This window comes from Corvus moneduloides, chromosome 18, assembly GCF_009650955.1.
Source record: "Corvus moneduloides isolate bCorMon1 chromosome 18, bCorMon1.pri, whole genome shotgun sequence".
Classification (NCBI taxonomy): Eukaryota; Metazoa; Chordata; class Aves; order Passeriformes; family Corvidae; genus Corvus; species Corvus moneduloides.
In genome coordinates this window covers 5,451,586-5,475,600 of record NC_045493.1, presented here as the reverse complement: position 1 = coordinate 5,475,600, position 24,015 = coordinate 5,451,586, and the positions used below count along the sequence as shown (strand labels likewise).

Here is a 24,015-nt window from a genome sequence, read left to right as displayed (position 1 = left end):
TTCAGAATAGTAGCAGCAGAACTGGTGATACGTCTGGAATGAGATGGACTAGAAGCTGGTTCATTCTTCCTGGGTTCTGTATCTGGGCTTTGTCAATATTCACTTTCTGCATCTATTTAATGATAACACCATTGATTTATTGGTTAAATTGTAAGTCAAAAGAACTCAGTTTTGCCTCAGAGCTTTCCCACTAGCTGGTGAGCTTTTCAATTTATCTTCCATTTTCTGTCTCCATCAAATAGAAACTACTTGTCCAAACTATCCCCCCTCCTCTAAATGGCCACTGAATTTGCAGCTAGGACATTTTTGTCATAAATTGTTTATAATATCTTCTAGCCAATTTTAGGTAAAACAATGGGTTTTTTCATCTTGAGTGATTGAATATGAGTATCTACTAGGAACCACTCCCATAGTTAAGTTAAATGAAAGCAACACAAAAAGTTACCTGGGTTTTTGTGATGGTGAATAACTCCAAATATTCAGAGTTCCCATGAACAGAGTTCTGGAGAGGACTAAAAAATGTCTGCTCATGTAGATGTAAAACATGCTCGGTTTTTTTGAGAGCCCTTACCTCTGAATGCTGAGAAATTGGCATAATGCAGTGTAGCAAAACCAAATCTCTGTTCTAATTAAGACTTACTTGGATTTTTCAGTTTTTCCCATTCCCTGGCTGAAATTTCCTGAGTCTTGTAACCATTTAACAATATGTTACTAACCATCCATTATGTCCTGCTTTATTCTCTTTTAGATGAAAGAGCCATGTAAAAAAAAGCATTCACCAGCCCCTGTGACTGCATTTGAGCGATAATGTCAATGGAATTAACACATTGCCATTGTTGAATGGTCTCCTGTGGCTATATAAACATCAAGGTAACACATTTCCAAAGCAGAAGACATTACTGCTGTGATACTGTTGTTTTGAGAATATTTCCTCACTGCCAAAACACTGGTGTAGATTTAGCATTTTGCCTCCTGGAGAATGATGTTAGAGTAGGGAGGCTTGATTCTGCTGCTTTTATTTTTGCTGAATTCTGGTTTATTTGCTGAAGAAAATCTCTTATATTGTTTGGCTAAATGTGGAATGAGAACATAAGTGCATTGAGATTTATTTAAGATGCCCTCTGATTGGTAAATGCGTTTAAATGACAGCTCTCTTATGGCCCTAATTCCATTTCTGAATCCAACCTGCTGGAAAAACTGGGGCAGAACTGCTGTCAGGAAACCCAGGATTCTTCAGCTTGGGCAGAGTTTGCTCAAGAATAACTGTCTCCCACACTATCTTCATCCATTAACATAATTTTTATCTCTGCAGACAGAAACAGACTGAGGCTTGAATACCCTTGTTATGTTGCTGAGTAAAATGTTAGTAAGATGCAGGCCTTGGTTTTAACTTTGGGAATGGCAAACAAGTGGTAAGGCCAGGCTTGTCAGCAAACCTTTTAATGGTGATAATCCCACTGCAGATTTGTTGGTACTGTCTCACCTAATGCAATGCAGAACTAACTAATGAGGATGTGGCACAGAAGCAGTTTGGAACTCCTTGGGTCACAAAATCGTTGAAGATGGCTGCACTGCAGAAGCCAAAGCTGGTCAGTGGGACATGCAGGTAACAGTGATGATTTCCTTTATTATGACTGTTCTGATCCTGGTGCAAATGGAAAAAGACCTGTATTTCTGCAAAAATATTTTAATTTGTCTTCAGGCAAGAAAAAATTCAGGCAGTAAGTGCTAAAGCAGAACCTGACAAGTTCTGCTCCTGTATAACTGTTGTTACGGGAGTTTTACTTCTCTTCAAGGCTAAAGCCATCTTTAAACAATGAGTTGATGGGTTTGCTGCATTTCTACTAATCAGAGACCATAACCCAGGTATTGAAGGGTGCAAAGTCAATCTCAAGGTTGACCTTACTGAACAAGATGGACATATTCCTCTCCAGAATCCATGAGAAATACCCACTGCCTTGACCAGAGTTATATCAGTTCTGGTAAAAAGGACTTGAGTTTGCAAAGCTGAATCTGGCACTTCTGAGAACCTTGGGGGTGAAACAGAAGAGAGGGAGGTATTGTCCATCCCAGTTTGTTGCAAAAACACCCCTAGGCTGCTTTCCTCAAAGGAAAGGACTTCTCAGCACAGGGAATGTTCTGTTTCTGAAGTTGTGATGGAAAAAGGGAGGAGTTGCCTATGGCAGGAGCTTGTTAGAACACAGAAAATGATTTGGTGAACCATGAACACTGTGTAGAAGTTGATTGAACAGAGTGGGCATGGTGGTGTTCTTTTCTCTCCCTTGAGGGCCGTTTGAAGCCCTCTGAAAGCCCAGAGAATAGCTCATAAACTTTGTGCTTCAGAATTGCAGAGAAAATGCTTCTCTTGTCCATGGATCAATCTTTTGTCAGCTCACACAATGGCTGCTGTTACAGCTTTAGTATATCTCCACTGTCACCCAAAGGCACTTCCTGGGAAATGTAACCCAGTGGCTCAATAACTTGTCACCTTTCCCCTCACTCTGACCTAATCCTTGGAGTGGGAAAGAGGAATGCTCTCCCAAGGACAGTGATATTTAGATTGCAGTCACACCTCTCCTGTGAGTCAATAGCTGGTCTTTTGTGAATTATGATGTGTAGAAATACAGGATTTTCTGTGTTGTATGTGTGGTGCTGTAACCCACAGTGTGTCAGTGAGCCCAGGTTCCATCCTCCTGGGAAACAGCCTGTTCATATGCCAGTGTAACATCCATTCTTCCATGTGGTCCCAGAATTCATTTAGTGCTCACTTGAGGAATCATAGGAATAAGAGAGGAGCAGATACCTCAGAGCCTTCTTTACTGCTCACACGAAGGCAGGATTGTTCTGTGTAATGCCACTGATGTGTGCAAAAAGCCATTAAAAGCATAATACAGGAAGGACTGTGTCTGTTCCTCTGTGCATAGGCTGCCACTGCACAGCCGCAGTTTTTCCTGGATAGTCAAATTGCTTCTCTCTCATTTTCATCCCAACTGATGAAGGTAATTATATCCCTTTGTAGAATATTAATTCCTCTGTCATCTGTATGTTTACACCCTGCAGACATGTTCATTTCTTCTTCATGAACAGGGCCATCAATCAGGGAAGCTTTCCTTAACCAACTCTTCTAATCTTTTCTGGTGTTCACCCCATCCAGTCTCCCTGCAGTTCCCCAGTAGCTTTGATAATGAGGTGATAAGAATTACATGTGGTTTTGCCAGTTTCTTTTACAGCAGGCCCACAGAAAGAAGCCTTGCCAGTTTCCTGCTCAACTACATGGTATTTTCACATACGTATCTATTTGTGGTTATATTTTCAACAAGGAAATGAAATCATCACACATAGTGCAGAAAACCCTATAAATTACCTCTGTAATGGAACCTCCTTAATATTATCATGTTTTTATAGGTGGATAGGGCTGAACATCACTGTTCAAAACAGAAGTTTAAGTGATCTTCTCTTAAGGGAAAATCTGGAATTGGGGTGAAGAATTCCAGAATTCAGCAATTCCTCCCTTGGACAGCTTCTTCACAGTATGATGCAAAGGGAGGAGAAGGAATAGTTCCATCTTGGAGAGGAAATACGAGACAAAAAAGTCAGAAAGATGTACTGGGGGACCATGTATGTACTTAGATTTCAAATTTTTGTTTCAGGTTTCTGATAATCTAAACCAGCCCTCCCAAGCTGCTGTTGTAACTTGCCCACTCCCATCCTGTAGAGCACAAGCCCTCTAAGACTAGTAGGTTCTCTCTGCACTGTCAGGAGTTATTTGAAAATGAAGCCCCTTGGTAGTGAGTCCAAACCTCCATCTCAGGCAGGCTCAACTCACCGAATCTGAACCCAGCAGTAGCTCCCTGCAGGAACTTAAACCAGTAACTGCAGTATTAGAGGATGGCAAAACCAGTGACCTCATTATTGATAACCATCTGATCTGTGCTCACAGGAATGCTTACTCCCAAATGTGACTTTGATTTCCTCCTGCACACTCCCCAGCACTTTTCTGAGCAGAATTTATAAATACTTTTGTTGAATTTACATTGCATTGTTTGTATCTGCATTTGATTGGCAGGCATAGGTCAGGCTGTGAAGTGGCAGTCATTTAAAAACAGTTTTGACTCACAAAAGCAAAGTGTTTTTAAGAGTGGCATCTATTATGTGTATTGGTGTTTGCAAGGTTAGAGAGGAGAAGAAATCTAAGTCATTTATGCCTAAGTAGATAAAATCCAGTATTTTCAGTATAATGCACTCATTGCACACCTCTGCTGTCCTCCTTCCTATATAACTGCTCTGACAGGACAAAGCCATGTGTCATCCCTTGGTTTCTCAAGGAATTGCATCCAATATATTTAAATTATTCAGGTGTCTGATGTTCTTAACCACTTAGAAGCATTTGTTCGATATAGTAGGGCTAATTTTTAATTTATTTTTCTAAGCACATCTATCCGAAATGATGCTAGGCTTTTATATTCACAGCAGGGAACATTGTGAGGTTTAAATATCCCTTTAATCACTAAGGATGTAATAAAAACAAGAAGAGTTCTTTGAGCTGCAGAGTGTTACCCAGGGAAAAATTTACTCTGGAGCTTACAAATGTGAGCTGAAGAGACAAACTGGGCAATAAAATCCACAACTACGGACCAAACCGGCTAAAAGTTGGTCTGTAGCTGCCCATCAGGAGCTGAGACTCGGAGGGGGGAAAAGGCCATTCAGCACCTCTAGAGCCATAAGAGCCAGGTCATAAACACTTCACAATCTGCTGGGGAGGGGGAGGGAGCCCTGGGCTGTGATCTGCCCACAGTCTGTACCCCGGCCCATGAGTGCAACAAAGAGTACGAGAAATTTCAGTGTATGGGAAGAATGAAGGAAAGAACTCTGGTGAGATTAGGGAGTGCAAGGAGAAGTGGCAGCTGTGTTTGGTTCTGCCAGTTCACGTACACTTATGGCAGCCTCATCCCAGTGCTGACTTGAGGAACCCATGAAATCTGACAGGCGTTATTTTCTATTATCAGTGGAGTTGAAGGATTCTTACCTGAATATTGTTATTATGGACCCAAATATGTTGCTGCGAGGTGATGAACAAGCTGGGTGAGAAAAAGTACAGCTCAGAGTTTATCCAAGGGCTTTCTGCTTAAAACCCATATGTATTTCCAGCTCTTTGTTACTGACTTCAGACTTTGCTGCAGATGATGTATGTCCCATCATAGTGCTCTATACCAGTTTTCAAATATCATCTTGGAGGATGTACTGCATGATTCTGTCTTGGTGTTCGTTTTTATTTTTGGGAGATCCTATAAAGCACAGCTCAGACTCTACAGGTCATTTAGACATCCTGTGTGTTCAGTTCCCTTCATGCTGGGAGATGTATGTGCAGTTGTATGTATCCTATGGCTATATAATTTTTAATAGTTCTTTTTAAAATAAATTATAAATGGTACTATAAAAGGAAAATAAATACGCAGTAATAAAATCTTATTAAAATGAAACATGATTTATTGTAAGCGCTCTGAATCAAAATCTACTGCATATGGTTTAATTGTTCTCTTGTCATGATTTCTGGGAATGATAATTAACTTCCTCAGAAAGTTCTTTAGAGTCAATAGTGATGTTGGAGGAACAGAGCTCTACGCAGCTCTGTAGAGCTCACAGCAGTTTTTATTTTTAAATTCCAAACACTTTAAGTCTTATCAATTTTAATTTGCTCTTTGAAGGTAGTTCCTCTGATAAGGAATTATACTGTTTATTGATTTCCTGGTTTGATTAGAACCTTACTGTGATGAACAGCTTATGGAAACTTCCTGATGGCAGAAGAGATCTGTCTTTGCCAAACAAAGTGACTTGCACCCCGACTTGCACGATTGAAGTCTGGCTTTTTACCTGTTGGTTTCATGGCTTTACAAATGCCTGATCACCAACAAAAGTAATCTTTTGTGGAAACCAAGATACCATGACAGTGTATCAGCAATCTTGGAAAGTCCATAAAGTTTAGATAAAACCTTCTGGGTCTGAGCTGCTGGGTTTTTTTTCTGGAAACGTCAGCTTTTTAACAGAGATTGCTGCAGTATTGCCGGCTGGGCTTCTGCTCAGCAGAATCCATTCTGCTCAGGGCTTTTGTCTGGTCTCAATTCATGGTTAAGTAAACTGCTGCCGTTTTTAAGCTCTGCACGATGTTTCTCTTTGCATATGAGTGTGTGCACATGTGTACAAATACAGAAGTATTTATAGATGGATGTTAGGCCAGAGTTGTTTGCTGCCTGTTTTCTCAGGCTGCTCCTTTGTGGCTGCCGGTGGAGAGCAGTGAGTTCAGGCAGGGCTGCTGTGTCCCAGGTGTGGGAGGAAAGAGCCTTCCCGATGCAGGGCTGGAAAGGCAGTGCTTGCACCGTGCTGCTCGGGGGCCCTTTGCTGTGCTGTCTGCAGAGCTCTCCTTGCTGCTTGCTGCCAGTCCTTTCAGTAGGTATTTTTTGTGGATTTGAGCGGGACAGAATGCTGAGCTGTGTCTGGGAAACACAATGGATGGACAGGAAAACAGTGCGCCCAACATCAGGAGTCTGTGAGAACTTGAAAGGGCTCTGGACAGACATATTTTGCATTTGACTCTGGACTGTAGCTTTGAGGCCAAACTCAGCCTGCCGTGTTAAGTGGCCGCTAAGTATTTCCCTTCTTGTGTCCATGCTAACGAACTGCTGGGGCTCACTGCAGAGGGCTGGGGAGGGCGGATATGAGGGAGGGAGACAGAGGAGTGGCCTCTTCACCTTTGCGGCCAGATACCTCAATCCACAAACCTGCAAAAGGAAAAGTCTTGTGTTAAGCTTATAAGGTACAACTTTTTGTCTATGTGAGCTGCTTTCCCACGTTCCCTTCCAGAACAGATCCTGTCACAGCTGACCTGCAGCCTGTGAGCCGTCCCCACAGCTCACTGCACCTCTGTCCAGGGACCCTGTGGTGAATTAGCATTGAGATGTTACCAACAGGCCCTCTCCAACCAGTTGTTTTGGTTTGCCAAATGTCATTTTTGCACTTTTGAGAGCACAGGGAAAATTTGGGGGTGATGCAATTTGGGGCTCAGTATGGGGTTTTCAGCCCTACAGAGAGCTGGCAGATGCCTTCTATGGGGTCCCTTGCATTGGTCCCAGGGTAGGAAGGTCTGCATGACACTTGTAATATACCTGAAGACACCAGCTAGCTTTTCCCAGGAAAAAATCAATCAAAACCATAAAAAGGAGGGGGAAAGGTGCCATTTCCCTCCATCAGAAGAAAATGCTGTGTTATGTGAGCTGCTGTAAGGAGCTGGGTAGGAGCTGTTTCTTGTGCTGCAGCATGATAGGAGATATGTACCACTTCTTCAGAGGCTCTCAAAACACTTTGCAGGCTTTTACCATTCCTGTAGCCGCCCACAGAGACTTGCTCAGAAAGCTGCCCAAGTTCAGGCTGTGCCTGTGCTGCCAGAGCTCAGCAGCTCTGTCCTGGCAGACCCTGCACTTGTATTTCCTATTTTCTGGGTGAGGTGTCGGGCACTAACAAGGACAAGGAGTCACATGCTGGCACAGCTGCAGAAGCAAGAGTTTCATCAGGCAGCTTCTCTGGAAAAACTCGGCTTTTCCCCATGGCCCTGTGTGCATAAATCAGGCTGCATTTGCTTCACAGTGAACTGAGCCTGGATTTAAGGAGCTGGTTTGTGGATCCTGGAGAATCTGAGGCCACTTCATGTTTTTATTGAAGTATGAAAGTAAGTAGGTATCGGTGTAGAGCTCTCTGTTTTATTTTGGGCCCTGTTGATGACATGCTGTCCTTTCACTTTTCAGTACTCATCCCGTGCAGATGGCAGAGGATCCTTCACAAAGAGTTGCCAAGATCCTCTGGGACTGTGGCCTCCTTGTGCCAGGTGGGAATCGGCTAAATGAGTCACATTCAAATGGCAGGAAGGCTTTCCTCAGGTTTCAGAGGGAAGTATCTCTTAGATGCAGTGTGTACTGCTCTATGTTGTTCTTTCCTGCTTGTGCAGATCCAGGCAGACAAGGCAGCATCACTTAAGCCCACTTTATTAAAGCTGGTATGGTAACACTTTCTCACAGAGTTCGGAAACCTGAGGGTTGGATACTGGCTACTGCACCCACGAGCAATAATCCAAGGCTGGTTCTTTTGACAGATGACTTTCACATTTCAGCTGTCTCCCAGGCAGTAACTTTATGCCCCTGACTGGGGCTTGCTCTCCGGGCAGAATGCTTCCCTAGGAACTCTGCCTGGACAGAGGTGGCAGTGCCTTGGGCACAGCCGATTGCAGACTCCGACCCCATTAGCCAAAGCTTGACACCTTATCTGTTCTCCAGCTGTCTGGGAGCCCCAGGCAGCAGCCAGAGATGGCAAGATAACACTGTGTTGGAGAGCTCGGAGGCTTGTGTGCAAACCAGCTCTCTACAGGGTCCTGTTGAGCAGTAAGGGTTAAACCTTCACTTAAGGTGGGAGAAATGCCAGAAAACATTTGCCTTACTACAAAACCCAGAGGGGAATGTTTCTTTCTGATCGGGTTCCCAAAGAGATGCAAAGCAAAAGCTCTTGGCCTCTGCTTTTGTCATCACACATCCCCTCCCTCCTGCCCTACCTCGTCCCTTCGGCATAGGGCAGAGCCTTCTGTTAGAGCTGGGCTCAGCAGGATTTATACCTGCTGCTGTAAATGGGCTCAGAGCAGAGCCGTGTATGTCACTGACTTACACGTGTCAGATCCACTCTCTCTCCCATCCCTTTCCACACCCTCAGCCTCCAATTTGCCAGTGAATTGTTAGACACCAGCACATTCACCTCTGACTTCCCATCAAACTGCCTGAGGGCTCTCCATGGATGGACAGATGAGGGTAATGTGCTAAATTCCCCCTTTGCTAGGGATGAATTTCCTGGGGATTGCTCCTATTAGCCACACTTTCCAGCAATAGTAACAAAATCACTTCTTTTTCACTTTTAAAACCTTTCCAGTGCAACTAGAATGGCTGGGAGAAAGCTGGTTGTTAACTAGTCATGGGTAATTAATGGCTCCACCTTCCCCATCAATCAGCTGGGAGAAGCCAAAAGGATTTTGAGTACTGGTAGCAAATGTGTGTTCCCCAGACATGCTGATACGCAGTGTGCAAATGAAGTGGCAGCAGGAGACCATCTCATAGCCTTTGTGGAAGAAGCAGTAAGTCATGATACACATCCCACGCTCCTGTCAGGTGAAGTCTGAAATTCCCAGTGCTGCTACTGCTGTTGTGCGGTTTCTGACTGTGTGGGATGTTGATTCATCTTGCTGCTAGCTTGAATCTGACCCAATTTTTGTTCTATTTTTCCTTTTCAGATTCTGATTATGGTTGTCTTTTTCCGCTTTCTACAATTAAAATACTAGCATTAGAAAAGCAGGACATGGAGGGGGGAGGAGATGCGATGCTAGCTTTCCTTCTGTAGCAGAGCAGGAAAGCATTTCTGAATCCCATTTTGTTTGGGTCTGGTAGTGGCTGTGCAAGTGCAAGCAGAGATCTGACCTTGATACTATTTCAGCTGACCTTTCCCCTTCTGATTTATTTCTCCACATATTTAATAAACAATTGCCATTTGAGCTACAGGTTGACATTTCTCCACCACATGGTCGTCCTCTCCTCAGTGGTACTGAGACTCCACAGCTCTGGATGTCTCCAAGTTACCTGAGGGAGAAAAGCCTGTAGTCTTCTGTATTAACCAGTGGTTTAAAAGAGATGCCAGCAAGGCTGGATGTGGTCCTTCAGAGGTGCCAGGAGCCAGTGGACCATCTCTTGCTATAAAGCCCTCCTCAGGACTTCCCAAATTCTCCAACCCTTTTCTTTAAAACATTCTTCCTTGCCACGCTGAGCATTGGCTTTTCTCTCCCTGGCTAGCACTGGGATGCCTAAAATCCAATATACCACTGGAAGAGAGTCGGTCCCTGCTCTGATTAAGCTCCTTTGTCCTCTTTGCATGCCCTTGCATTGCCTGCTCCAAAAGGCAGTAAAAACAGAACTGAAGGAATGTTGTTTGGGTGTAGAAACTCACTAAATAAATTCAAAGTTTGTTTTGTACATCAGACTGAAGATTAGATGTCCCAGGTAACATCACTGACAAAATAGAGAAGACTTTTTTTTTTATTTGGAATAAATCTAGACAGTGAAAGAAATGCAGCCTTACAGCAAGTTCTTTGAAATTAACAGAGCTCCTAAATTTGCTGTGCAGGACCCAGCAATGGCCCATTCAGACTGATACCCTGCTTTTGACCTCCACTTTTTGACTGTCTTGGCCCTGTAAATGTTAGTACAGCCATTTCTGTGTGTGAATGCACAGAACCCCCTGCCTCTTGGAGATGCCTGTGCTGTGCCCTGGAGCTTGAGCCTTGATTGCTGTCTCTTAGCACTTGTAAGCACTTATAAGCACAAAAGCTAATGGTCACACTTGCAGAATAAACTAATTAAGGGAAAATGCTCAAGCCCTTCGATTTCTGCTCAGCCTTCCTTGGGTAAGACCAGCGCCTTGAGAAAGGCATAACCTCAGTGCCTGATCTTCCTGGAAAAGAAGTGCAGTTAAAGGCTGGGAATGCAGAAATTGGGCAGATGAGTGACGTTATACCATCAAATATGTTTATGTTGTTGGAGAAGACATCTGTGGGTGAAGGGATGTGTTGCTGCAGCATTCTGGTTGTGAGAGCAAACTTCACACAGACTGTTAATCACCCATTTGGGAAGGAACAAGCTCCATGCTGTCCTGATTCTGATACCAGAAATCAAGAGTAAAATGATTCTGTGTGCTGAAGATGAGAATTATCATAAACCCATGGAATAGCCAAAGAGAAATTCTCCCTGCTTGCTGTTTAAGGGATTTGGTTTTATTTTGTAGCTAAGTCCTCAACTGATGTTTCCAGTCTTGTCTCTATTTGTTTAAAAGTTCGTTAGCAGTAAATCAAGGTGCATTTCCCCTGTAGGGTTTCCTGTATGTCAAAGCCATGTTAATTCTCTTTGATTTTCTTCCCCTAGCCCCAGCCATTGCTGCAGATCCTTCCTCTCTTTGTCCCTTTGGACATCAAAGGCTCACAAGGGGACAGCCCTGGCGGGAAGCTCCTCCCTGCTCATTAGCCTCCATAAAACAGGAACTCACCTTGGCTAGCTGTGCTTGGAGTCCCATCCTCATCCCGCTCACTCTTGACACTGGATCTCGGAAGGAAGGGCTTGTGCTTGCTTCAGGAAATCAGACCTGCTTTTGAACTGGACTATTTTGGCTCCCCTTGTAAGAACTCTGGGGCTTCGTTGGCCGTGCAAGCTCCTCGACGTCACAGTACATGGAAAAATGCAAGCTTTACCAGGTAAGTGAAGGACTCCTTCCCTTTTCTTACTGCATGGAGAGATCCTAGACTAATGCCAGAAAAGGAACAAGTGCTCCTGAAGGGCTACCAGCATTTATAGAAGAGTGCATGGGGCTGGAGAGGATCTAAAAACTGGGCTTTTTTTCATAGGAATAGATGAAAAATGGTGCATTTGAGTGTTTTTTGAGAGCCTTAGAAGATCTTTTGTAAGCTAGCAAAGGTTTGCTCATAATTGTGCCCAAAACTCACTTAACCCACATCACCTCGTGCAGTGTGAGCCTTCAGCTGAAGGCTGGAGGTGTTATTTGTGTATTGTCTGCAAAGTACTGAGTTCTTCAGGTTGAAGGCCACAGAAGGTTTGGAAATACTTGTTATGCTTTTAATAATAGTTCTGATACGAACTGTCTGGTTTTGGGTTTTTTTTCCTATTTCCTATGCCCTTTGAAAGTATGAACCCCAAGCAGGCATAGCCGACTTCTTCCAGGTTCACACCCAGCACAGGATTTTTGTGATTTCCTTAGGGTTTCATTATGTTTTCCTTCAATCCATCTCTCACAGCATGCTGTTAATCTCTCGTGTGGAGCATGACTGGATTTGGCACAATGACAGATATGCCTTGGGACACTAAGGGCCAGCCCAGAGGTGCTGCATTTGTCAGTGCAACTGAACCCTAAATTTACTCTGGGATTTTACTCTACATCAGAAGAAAACAACCGGCCCAGGTTTAGGTGTGCAGTTTGTAGGCACATCAGAGGTGACTGGGTAGTCTCAGCTTCCTTTCTCTTCCTCTGCAAGATGTTGTCTCATTCATGAGCAAAATACATGTGCAGTGATTTAGATTATTTCCGTCTTTGCTACTGTTTTGGGTTTTTTCAGTCCCTGCTGTGTTGATCTGATTCATGCTGATTTCTGCCACTTGAATTTTGAGCTGAAAAACAAAAGAGCAGCAATGAAAAAAATATAGACTGTATTGTGGTATTTTCATGTTAAAGATTCAAAATATTGCAGTGTTCACCTCATTTTCTTACTGGGTTGCTTCTGGTATATGACCCCCTACAGCAGAAATATTCCAGGTGATGACTGGATGCATCTGAGAGATGAAGCCGTTGCATTTGTGGAAACAGTGTACTTTTGTTATTGCCAAAAAACTCTCTGGATCTGAGAAATGAGGTTCCCTCCAGAGGGTTGGGGTGTTTCTACTGACATTTAGAAGATCAGAGAGCATGGGGAGGGTTTTTTTGCTTGTTTCAAAGATTAATTTATTAGATAGTTTTGTATATTGATGTGCATTCCTCCCTGGTGGACACTGGATAGCTGTTAGTGTTGGGCTTCACTTGGAAGATAGCAGCAACAAATGTAATAATAACTGATTTTAGTCAAGGTAAGCATAGCTTTTTCCCTTACTGGAGGTTTCCCAGGACTGCAAATCCTATCCTGCACATTTTGGGAAGGCTGCAACAAATTTTCTGACATTGTAACATTGTCTCAATAATGAGGCAGTGCAATAGGTGAGGCAATTGTACTCCATCATCTTCTATCCAAAGGCCTTCCTCCTAAAACTACTAAATTGTCTCTCATTTCTCCTTCTTTCCTTTCTGTCCCCAAGATGATAAAAAGATATGTACAGCTCATTCTAGATACAGAAACTGTAGCACAAGCTACTCCTGTTGGTATTGGGACCTTCAAATCAAGCACAGAATAGATTGAAGATCTCTTAATTTTCAGTTCTTTTATCATAGCAGCTTCCTACCTTTCAACCTCATCTGGAATAAAAAACATGTTTTAGAATGGGCCACATATGATGTTACCAGCACAATGATAATAGTAATATTTTTTAATAAGTAATACTAGAATTCCTGGAAAAGGTTTGAATCTCTTTCAGATAATAATGGTTTTAAAACCAAGTTGCACAGGAGAGGAAACCATAGAAGTACAGCTCACACAGGTTCCGTTCAGTGCTTGGACACTCTGCCCCAACCTCTCCGTGCCGTAAGTCCAACACTCAGGCATCTCTGTGGGAGGATGAGTGCATGAGCCTTGCCATCAGTTACACAGGCACAAACTAGGAGGGAAAGAAAAATCCAAACAAAATTTGCAAACAAAATCCAAAGTGGATCCTACAAACAGATCCATCACTGCAGGATCCCGCTGAAGATCTGTGGGTCCGTTCACCAGCTCACACCATTGCTGGGGTCCAGGTCCTCATGCAGACTGTTCATGTCCTGCTTTTCAGCCTCAGCCTGTGCACACAAAACCTGCACGGTGAAAGGCGTTAACTACATTTTTAAATCTTAGCTGCAACATTTATTGTCCCTGTCTCCTGCAGCATCGTGCTCCTACAAGTGTGTTGTGGACTCATTTTGGTAAAAACCAAATTATAAGATCTGCCTTTGATTTTTAATTCAGTGTTGAACTCCTTTCACTTCAATTCCTCTCGACTTCATTGGAAATCTCCCCTCATTAAGGACTCCTGAGATCTGCCTTGTTGTATTCTCGTTTAATGGCATTGGAATTTGCTTAAAGAAATGTTAATTCTAAAATTCATTTGGGGAAGGAGCAAGCATCTGTCTAGCTAATCAAAATCTGTTTGCATTTATTTGTGACTGGATGGCTCCTGTGGGAAATCAGCCGAATTTTATTGTAACTCCTTTTGATACATGTGCTGCACTGAGCTACCAAATGCATGGTCTCATGGCAGCTTTCATGTCTTTGCAAGAGGATATGGGGGAAGCTTTAGTAAGAAGATGTTAACAGGCTAATCTTGGTGAGCAAACTAGGTGTCACTTCTTGGCCAGTTCATTAATGTTGGATCAAAGCAGAAAAAAGGGTAGAGGATTTTTTTTTAAATGCCTAAAGACCTCTACAAACTGACAAAGTTACATTTTAATGTTATTTACTTCTTAATACTGAGGGGAGAACTGCTTAGATTTGTACTGGATTGTTTTGGTGGAAAGATTTGTGAAAAAAGCTAATTTCTCTGAAAATAGTTGTCTACTTTTTGTGAAAACTCTTTTGAAGACATTACTCAGGAAAGCTGTAACAAGGTGAAAATTCCCTTTTTTCTGCTATGCTCTGAATAAGATCTGATCAGGCTGAGAAGCAGAAAAATCAACCTTTGAAACAAATAGCTGTGCCTGGCTGCTAATGCAGCACCCAGAGAGGTCCTGCTGGCCCTGCGCTGGGACAGCACTGCTGCCGTGGGTGTCCCACCGAGCAGGCTCCTCATCCCTCGGCCAAACCTCAAGGGCAGTGTTCCTAAAGCTCTACTGGGTATAAACTCAGCCCACCAGAACTGTACTGGGCCATGTTCTGGCCTAAAATGGAACTGGGCTTTTCAGTATGGCAGCAGCAGTCTTGCCTGCCTTACAGTATTGTTGAGAACACCTACTGGGGGTTTTTAAGGAGTTTTTTATCCAAACAGCTGTACAGAGGTGGTTGCTACCATCAACACCAAAGGCAGTTCCTCCAGAATGGTTTCCCTTTCCTCTTCCCCAGGCCCACAGTTGGTCCTGTGTCTCCAAGAGGAAGTGCAGGCAGATTGCAGCACTGTGCCACGGTGTGTTACTGAAGAGGCACATTCCACCACTCTCAGAGGCTCCTCAGTGGTCCCCATCTCTACTTCCAGTTTAGACCAGCCATCCTCCTTTCACAATATAGTCTATCCATAATCTATCTCTGTCACCTCCTTTTCTTTCCTTTGCATACATTTAGGACTCCTGTCTGTCTCATCTTTGTCTTCTGGGGGGATTTTTCACCTCTGCGACCACCTACTTGTCATTTTCCCCTATTACCCACTGGTGCACTTAAAATCTTTCCAGTCCTTTCAGCTTTCATTGTATTCTCTTGGTAAAGTGTTTTGTGTAACCCTGATCATACCAGAACAGTAGATTGTGGCTACCTGCCAGTGTGGGTTTTGTAACAGTGGAATTTAGACTGAGTTGGTATAACACACAGATCCTTACAAAAGGAATTACCAGCTAAAGACAAACCTGTTGGAAAAGGCTCTGCACCTCTGAGCCTACTAAGTAACAAAAATCCTTTGAAGAAAAGTAACAGTTTTTAAGAGGTTTGTTGTGGCACAGGCTTCCCAGCCCGAGGGTCAGTTCCCCTCCTGTCTGTCTGCAGTCACGGTCTCCTCTCTCTAGACGTGAAAGCACCGTGTGAGGCCCTTCCTTCCCCCAGCCTGGAGCCCTTCCCACAGAGCTCCATCGTGGTCACCCTCGAGGACATGGGGCTCTGGATGAAGTTTCACCAGATAGGCACTGAGATGATCATCACCAAATCTGGCAGGTAAGGCGTACAGGACAGCTGCCCACACACACCACACCCTTCTGAGCTGTTATCAAAGTCTCCAAGTGCTCATTTTTCAAATGGTAGCCCTTAAACTGGTTTTGTAGCCAGTTATGCAGATCTCCCTGATCCTGGCAGAAGAATTGCACTTTCAGGGTGTTATAGAAGTCCAAACTGTGAAGTGCAAAAGGTCACTGTGGGACTGACATGCTGAGAAAACTCCTGTATCCTTATCTCACCACTTAACAGTGGTGTTCTTCCTGTCACTTGGAGGTTGCTCTGGGAAGTGCCCTGGGCTCCCTTTGCCTGGGTCACAGGAGGCAGCAGCAGTTGAGCAGTAAGTGCTTGGGTTTGAGTCTGTGTTTGCAGACAAGAACATGGCGCAGACTCGTAACGATCTGTGTGTGCAGACTCCTCTAAAGTATAAATGAGTCATGTACTGTGGAGCTTGCAGTGAAAGAAGATGGAATTGTGAAACTGTAAAGTATTGTGTCAAAGCTGCTGTGAGCTGGAATAATCCCTTTGGGTAGGGAGGTAGCTGTCAAAGCTCTTTTGCAAAGTCAGAAGTTAAAAGTAGTGGCAGGGAGCACGGGAACAGAAAGCTGGGTGTGCTCTTAGATGAGAACGCATTTTCTACCCACGCTCAGATTTAATCCATCCTCCAGGTCTGTGAGAGCTGCAGCAGGCCAGGAACTACGTACAGCCTCCAAATAGTTCCTTTTAAGTTTCCCACTGTTGTATTAGAGGAATTGGAAGAACAAAAGCAGCAACAGTGTCAGGCCTTCAGTGACTGCTGCCCTGTTAGTGTCTCTCCCATCTAAACCCATAGGACTAGACAGTCCATCAAAAAGGTGGACAAATGGTCAATGGCTGGCTGGAGAAATACTGCTGCCAGGGCTTTGCACAGTAGCGAGTAAACATGACATGCTGCTTGATCATTAATAACCACTTTACAGAGAAATCTTTATACTCTATTTTTTATTTCTCCTTCAGACGAATGTTTCCACAATGCAAAATCAAAGTCTCTGGCTTAATCCCATATGCCAAATACCTCATGCTGGTAGATTTTGTGCCAATGGACAACTTCAGGTACAAGGTAAGTACTTTAAATAACAGAATTTATGCTGTGCTTTCATCTTTGTTTGAAATAGATTAATCTTTATGCTTCACTTGTCACACTGATAAATAAATTCTCTTTGGACAAAGTTCAGAAGTAATTGATGGATTTTATGCCTCTGTGGAGTTATTTGTCAGTTTTGCTTGGGGAGAAGCTGGAAAGGTAACTAATTTTCATTGTAAGCAGTACAGTTTTAATCATGATTAATGTCAGACTTTTCTGGCAGCCGTTGGGAGAAAAGGAGGAAAAATGAGGCCTAAACTTGGAGCTGATTTGGTAACATGATGATGGCTTGTAAGAGAGAATCTGTTACTTGTGCTTCAGAGGAGTGCACTGGATTGACAGTGAAGCAAACTTGCCGGGGTTTTCCTGTACTGAAAGCATTTTTTTTTAAGCTCCAGATTTCTGCCTTTCCCTTCACAGTGGAATAAAGATCAGTGGGAAGTTGCTGGAAAAGCAGAGCCCCAGCTCCCTTGTCGCACCTATGTCCACCCAGATTCCCCAGCTCCTGGCAGCCACTGGATGAAAGAACCTGTCTCCTTCCAAAAACTGAAGCTCACTAACAACACTTTGGATCAACATGGGCATGTAGGTTGTGCTGTGCTCTCTTGGAATTCATTGCAGACGAACTCTGTGGGAAATAAGCAGGATCTGTGAGAAATTAAATAATGTAGAAATTAAAACATATCCAAGTGCCCTTTCTTCCTCACTCAGCCCAGCCCTCGTGCCCTCTTAGCTAGGGAAGGCGTGGGTCTGTACTGTCACTACAAGGGGCTTGGTGGAGACCCCAGTCCCAGCAGGCATCCCTGGTTTGAAATGGGTGTCCTGGGAGTCTCCACAGGAGATTTGCAGTGTGCTGGCAGTGTTTGCACATGGAATCCTTGTCCCTTGTCTGTCCCAGATCATCCTGCACTCCATGCACCGTTACAAGCCACGCTTCCACATTGTGCAGGCAGATGACCTCTTCAGTGTCCGCTGGAGCATCTTCCAGGTGTTCAGCTTCCCTGAGACTGTGTTCACCTCTGTCACTGCCTACCAGAACGAGCAGGTACGGTGTGCAAGCACTGCTTCTGGACGCACTGCAAAATGCTGTCCGTAAAATTCTCGTGAAGGAGGGTGTCTCCTTCCTGTCTGCTCATCCTGGGCACCTGTGATGGACAGTGGGAAGAAATAGGCACATTGTGGTTCCTGTGGAAAAATCTACTCCGTGATGAGATGAGTCATGCACCTTGATGGTATTGAGTGCACTGTCAGTGACACACAGAACTCCAAATGCAGTAAAAAGTATGGCTGCAGGTCCAGATACAGATACTCACCCTGCATATTTCTCTAGTCAAATCCCTGCTGACCCTGGTAAAGTCACTTCTCTCTGTGGGTCAGTTCCTTATCAATAATGGGAGCTGCTGGGAGAGCTGAGATACTGTGGCAAGGCCATGTCCAAAACTCTCACACAGTTTATCTGTTGTGATAAATACTGAGGTGAAGGTCTTGGAACAGTGAAGAACCCAACCAGTCACTGTGATGCTGAGTCTTGTTCCTTTTATTTAAAGATTACAAAGCTCAAGATTGACAACAATCCATTTGCTAAAGGTTTCCGTGAACATGGGAAGAACACTCGAAGGTAAACTGTTTTTTCATTTTAATTTATTTATAGCTGGAGTTCACTTGTGAATTTTACCCAAAGTCTTTGAGCAAAACTCTACCAGCCAGCTCTGCTGAGCCTGCTGCATTGTGCACACTGCATTTGCCTGTATCTGGGAGTGATGTCCCTCTGTGCAGCCTCTTCTCAAGAGACGTGGGGAGTGGGAGGTGACAATTCCTACAGAAATGTGGGAGGTGTGACAAATTTGAGACCTGCATGTTGGAGCTAGACTGGAGTCTGACATGTGAATAGCAGTGATAACAGGAGTCCACAGCAGATCATTTGGTCTCTTGGAGATCAGCTTGATTCTGACATTTGGAAGCTCCCTTGTCTGCTTTTCCTGTGAGTGGAAAAGTGTCTCTTCCAGTGGGAGATTTTGTCTGCAAGACGGAAGATGGATACCAATACCAGTGAGATCTTCTGCTTGGTCTGAGGGCAGCCAGTGGATGAGATGAAAAAAAAAGCTTAAATTGAAACCCCAGACTGGCAATAGAGAAGGAAAAAATGGAGGTTTTTTCCCAAGCAGAAAATGTTGCTAAAATATCTGAGATTTTTTTTTGCATTATTTTATGCCTGAAAAAAAAAAATCTCATTTCCTGATGAAAAAAGGCCAAAACTGACTCTTTTTTACTTAAACTTTAAAAATGTTATTGATTTTATTTCTTCTCCTAATAGCATTGCTGCCTGTATATCTAGGCAAAAAACGTCCAAGCTATCCCCATGTCTTGTTTCCTTCCAGGGAAGGACGAGCCAAATGCCAGAAGCCCAGTCCAGCCAAGAGCCAGAAGAGGAAGTTGCCTGAGGAAAAGGAGCCGGGTGCTGAGGAACGTGGTAATATTGATCACAACAAACCCAGAAGATGATATTCAGATAGGTTTTTAAGCTAAGTCATTCCTTGCTCCAGCTCTCAGTGCTGCTTGCAGTAGCACAGCTAAGGAGAGAGGGCAGGACTGATCACCGCAGTATCTGGGCAGAAAAGAGCTGGAAGGGGTTATTCCCTTAAGACAGAAGGACTGCAGGAGGTGTTAGCGTGTTTCCTTCCACCATCCTGTGATTACTGCAACTGCCAATAGACCATTGTCAGCTTTGCCTCCCTCTTCCCCCTCCTCATTCTTTTCCATTCTTTCTTTTCCCTGCTTTGAGTCAGATTTTGAGAAGGATGAGAATGTAGATGTGAAGGAAGAGAGTAACCCCGTGGTGGTCAGCAGTGGATATCCCTTCTGGGGCTCGGAGCAGAACAGCAGCCAGGCCTTCCCTCCAGCCTCACCAGTGCCTGCTGACCAGAGGGAGGGTCTGGCTAGAGAGCAGCAAGTGCCAACGCCGTCCTACCAGACATACCGGTGAGTCCTACCTTCTCCTCCAACACCACCCTTTAATTGGTGGGGTTTGTCTTCTTCTGCTGGGTATTTCCTAACAAAAACAGCTAGTTGGGAGTAGGGGGAGGATGCCTTTCTGTTGGATAGCACACGTGGTTGAGAGATGGTAGATTAGCATGGAGATAGGTCCAAGGATAGCCTTTCTCTTCCAGTTCAAACCCACTGGTTCTGGGTATACTCATGTCTTTGTAATGTTCTTTATTCCCCTGTCCCAAAATGCTCTCTCAGCCAGTTCTGTGTACTACAGAGCTTGCCTGTCCATTGGAGGAGTGGCAAGACTCCAGTGATTTTTCCTTCCTCATTGCAAAATTTGGTGTGAGTGAGCCCAGACTAGAATTGAGCCAGAAATAAGGTAGTCTGGATTCACCTTCTCTGGCATTTCATTTTTCTGTGGGTGTGAGTGAGGCCTGGGCTAAAATCCACAGTAACAGTAAGATGAAGCAGTAGGCAAATGGAAGAGCTTGCCATGCCTTTCCCCAGGGGATCTGTGTGGGTTTTCCGTGGTGGTTTTCCACTCTGGAAGGTCCGACTCGCTCTTTTCTCTGCCCTTGGACTCAGGTTCCACGAAGCTGGGGACAGCCAGCAGCTTCCCACCCGCGATGCTGCGACCTTGAACGATTTCCGGGCAAGGTGCCACGCCTTGGATCTCACCACAGTGCCCGAGCACGACTCCAAACAGCTCCCAGAGGGCTTCACCAACCTGCCCCCACTGCCCCCACCTCTGCCTCCTCCCCAGGACTACACAGGAGTGGTGAACATGGCTCTGGACTCTGTGGGGAAAGCCGGGGCCCGGGCGCCCATGTACAGTCCCTATGGCACCGAGCAGGGCCTCGGGCAGTGGGTGGTGCCTTCCCACAGCCAGTACAGGGCAATGAGCTACTCGGCCTTCTCCACGGAGTACAACACACAAGGGACTCCGGGACATGCCCACAGCACCATGGCAGAGTGGAGCCAGTACCCTCTGTTCCCCTACGCCTGCTGGTGAAGGGGGAGGACCCTTCCCAGTGAAAAAACTGAAAGAGAATTGTAAATGAGATTGGATTTTCTCTGGGGTGTTGGACTTTTGAAGCTTTGCCTACACTAGGCAGAGGTATTGCTGCAAGCAGTAGCGTGGGACACCATCACTTCCTTATCTCCTTGCACAACAACCCTCACCATATTTCACAAGCAGTGGTTAAATTGGTGGCTGCCCCAGCCATGTCTTGTGGGTCAGGCTCAATGTGTTCTGTAGTGTTTTTTTTCCCAGCAGGAGTAGGAAACCACAGATCTGCAAGAACAGTATTTAAAGAGCTGCTGAACTCACAGTCACAGTGTTGGCACCTCACATTTGGCAGTTTCCAGCATCCCTCCCTCCTGGGACTTGGTGAGAGGAGATAGGGGCTGAGGACTTTCAGTAAGCCATCCACGTGGCCAAAAAGCTGCAGAAAATATTGCAAAGATGAGCAAAGCAAGCAATCCTGGTGACCTTTGAGCAGCTTCCTCAGTTAGTATAGTCAAACTAAAGCTAGAGTCTTGCCTTTCTTCCAGCAGCGGATGAGAGTAAAATGCACAGTAAGGCGTGTCTGGAGCACAGCAGTGGGTTGTGCAAGCAGGGAAGAGTTTGTTACATGCAGGAGGAGCAGCAGCAAGGCTGTGTGGTGTCTTCCTGTCCCCGTGCCCATCCCTCCTCTGTCAGCCCTAGATTCGAGGTCAATGAAACGCTCTTCATTCTGTGAAGGTGGAGGGAGGTTGTTCATGGAATGTGGGGTCTCCTCTGGGGCTTTCCAAGGTTGTCAGAAGCAGGGCCATGAACAGCAGTGCTGCTGTGTCACTCCAACCTCTCCCTTTAGAGGGAAAGGAAATTTTCCACTGTGAACTTACTCCTTCTCCCGCTTCCCACCACCCCTGGAGAATATCATTTATAGTTGTGGTTCCTGCGCTGCTCTGTGAGTGTGTGAAGTCATCTGGCTGCTGTTTGGGAGTCTGTAGGGATCTGTCCACATTCAGTTATCAGAGTGGTTCCACCTCCCTCCTCCCTGGTCCCATCCTGGGCAGGAGCAGCCTGTGCAGTGCCATGCAAGCAGGGATTCTTTTCATCTTCCTGTTAGAAGGGGGAGGCCTCCCTGTTTACCCAAGTGCAGATGGCCCTGGCATTGGGGACTAGGTGAGACAGGCTCTTTGCTTCTCAGGGAGGATAGACATGTTCCTAGGTGTTATTTGGGGAATGTTTTCTTGTCACACTGATAGCTGCTGTGTGGCCTGCAGCCATCAGTAGGCAGTGAGGTGTGTCATTTAGCCTGTGTGCCAGATGGTTTTCTCTGTGTGCACACACGTGTGTGTGTGTGGCAAGATACTGTCTCTGAGCAGACCTGGGCAGGCTTGTGCCCAGTGCCTCAGGACCCCTGTGCAGGGACACTGGGAAAGGCTATGCACGGGCTTTTGGGGCACTAGCTCAGCACTGTGCATGTGCATAGCATAGGGATGTTGAGCTGTGTTGTTATTGTTAAAATTACTGTGAAGAGTAGTCCTGTAAATTATGGACTCAACTACAATGACTGTTGCCTTATTTAAACTGTATATTGCTAACTGCTTTTATACCACAATTATGATATGTACAGAGCAGCTGAGTACTTCCCCTGGGCTTCCCAGGATTTGAGGATGTGCAGCATTGAAATAAAGGTCAGACTTTGCCACGGTACATGTACATAATGCCCTGTGAGCCTCCCCTCTGATGGCACCCTGGCCAGTAGTGATTTGTACCTGCTGTGCATGACACACATGTGGATGTGAGCTACTCACTTAAAAGGAAATCTGGCTGGGAAAAAAATGTGGAGCAGGTTTTTTTCTAATGCCAGAATGTCGTGGTTTCCTGCTGTCCAAATGCCAGCTGTGTGAAGGCAGGTCAGCTGTAAAAGGCTGTCTCTGGCCATTAGTAGTTAATTTTGCCACCACTGTCTTTCACATCTTGGAAATGAGATGAGCAGAATGGCTGGGGAGGCGAGTGAGTGAGTGCCTTGAGCCTCATGTGCAGGGACCCGAGGGGGGTACTTTGTGCACGACACAGGATCGCTGCCAGCAGCATGCCTGTAAAAGAGAGAATACATCCCCCACTGGCTACCTGGTTAGCTCTTTCTTTGTCTTTGTAGCTGGGATGTGTTTCCCTGTCACAGAGTGCTAATAAGGATGAAATGTTGCGGTGAGTATGAGTAACTGAGGGGAACTGGGCAGCACTGGGGAACTCCTGTGAAAATACGAGTGCAATGCTGTTTCTTTCAAACCTTCGCAGTAGCAGTGCAGGTGCTGCTGCCCCCTGGGCCTGTGGCTGGAGGTGGTTTGGCAGACGACTCTGCACTGGGGTAGAAGACTCAGCTTTGGGCCTAGGACGAGCCATCAATTACTCATCAGCCTTCTGTTGCAACAGGACTGCTTGCCGCTCTTCAGTGAATCATCCAGCTTGCTAGAGAAGTACCTATCCTTTCTCTCTCCCTGCCTCTGATTAGAGACTGCGCTTGGCTGGTTTGGGAGGCCTTTGGAGATTTTGCCTGTAGGTGTGCTCTGGACTCTGCTCCCGCCCCCTCCCTTTGCAGTTCCCACTGGCTTGTTTTCTTCAGCTGTGGCATTTAAAGTCTGTATGAGCTCGACTGAAATGCTGTTTTTGCACTCATGTGAGATAATGTAATGCCTCTGACAGCTTCAATAAAAGGAAATGAGACATGCGGAAGTCAGGCCATTAAGACTAATAAAATAAACTCGAAAGTGTAGGTTTTGTGCATCTTTCTCAAGCACAACGTGCTCTGCTTTAGTCATGTTACCTGGGGCCAGTTTGTACATGCATGACAGGCTGTTGATCTCAGCATTCATTGTTCTCCACAGTGTGTTCAGTGAGCCTCAGGTTATCTGCTCACACTGCTAGATGTGACTCAGGCTCTTGCACCAATTCTTTGCAGCAAATTGTTTATTTTCTCTGTGTTTTCTGCTCCTCTCCTGCAGAGGAGTTACATAAGGAGGAGGGCAAATGGACTATAAATGGGATCTAGGTAAATTTCCTATGGGAAATAAAGATCTTGATTTGGTTTGGTTTCTCCTACTGGTTTTTGCAGCCTTAAGCCTTGTCTGACACTGCTTCAATGCAGATGGGAATGGCAGAAAAATGCTTTCTTGCCGATGCTGCAGTTCTTCCCCAGGCAGCAGCAGGCTGGGGAGAGCACCTGTTTCCCTGCAGCGCAGCAAAGCTCCAGCTCTCCCCACGCCCCTGTGGGGACACGGCGGGTCCTCCCCGGCCTGCAGG

At 45.2% G+C, this 24,015-nt stretch overlaps 1 protein-coding gene across 1 annotated transcript; it reads left to right on the top strand.

The window, feature by feature from the left end:
* The first annotated feature begins 1,644 nt into the window (after positions 1 to 1,644).
* LOC116453259 (T-box-containing protein TBX6L) lies at positions 1,645 to 23,488 on the top strand. The gene is made up of 9 exons (XM_032128509.1): positions 1,645 to 11,323; positions 15,469 to 15,613; positions 16,607 to 16,709; positions 17,154 to 17,318; positions 17,632 to 17,778; positions 18,281 to 18,351; positions 19,112 to 19,203; positions 19,520 to 19,712; positions 20,307 to 23,488. The coding sequence occupies exons 1-9, from the start codon at positions 11,308 to 11,310 to the stop codon at positions 20,731 to 20,733; spliced, it is 1,359 nt and encodes a 452-aa protein (XP_031984400.1). The 5' UTR covers positions 1,645 to 11,307; the 3' UTR covers positions 20,734 to 23,488.
* Positions 23,489 to 24,015: the final 527 nt, after the last annotated feature.

Coding starts and splice junctions, on each gene's coding strand:
- LOC116453259 (XM_032128509.1), top strand. Junction 18,352..19,111: donor CATGGGAAGAACACTCGAAG/GTAAACTGTTTT, acceptor GTTTCCTTCCAG/GGAAGGACGAGCCAAATGCC. Junction 19,204..19,519: donor GCCGGGTGCTGAGGAACGTG/GTAATATTGATC, acceptor GCTTTGAGTCAG/ATTTTGAGAAGGATGAGAAT.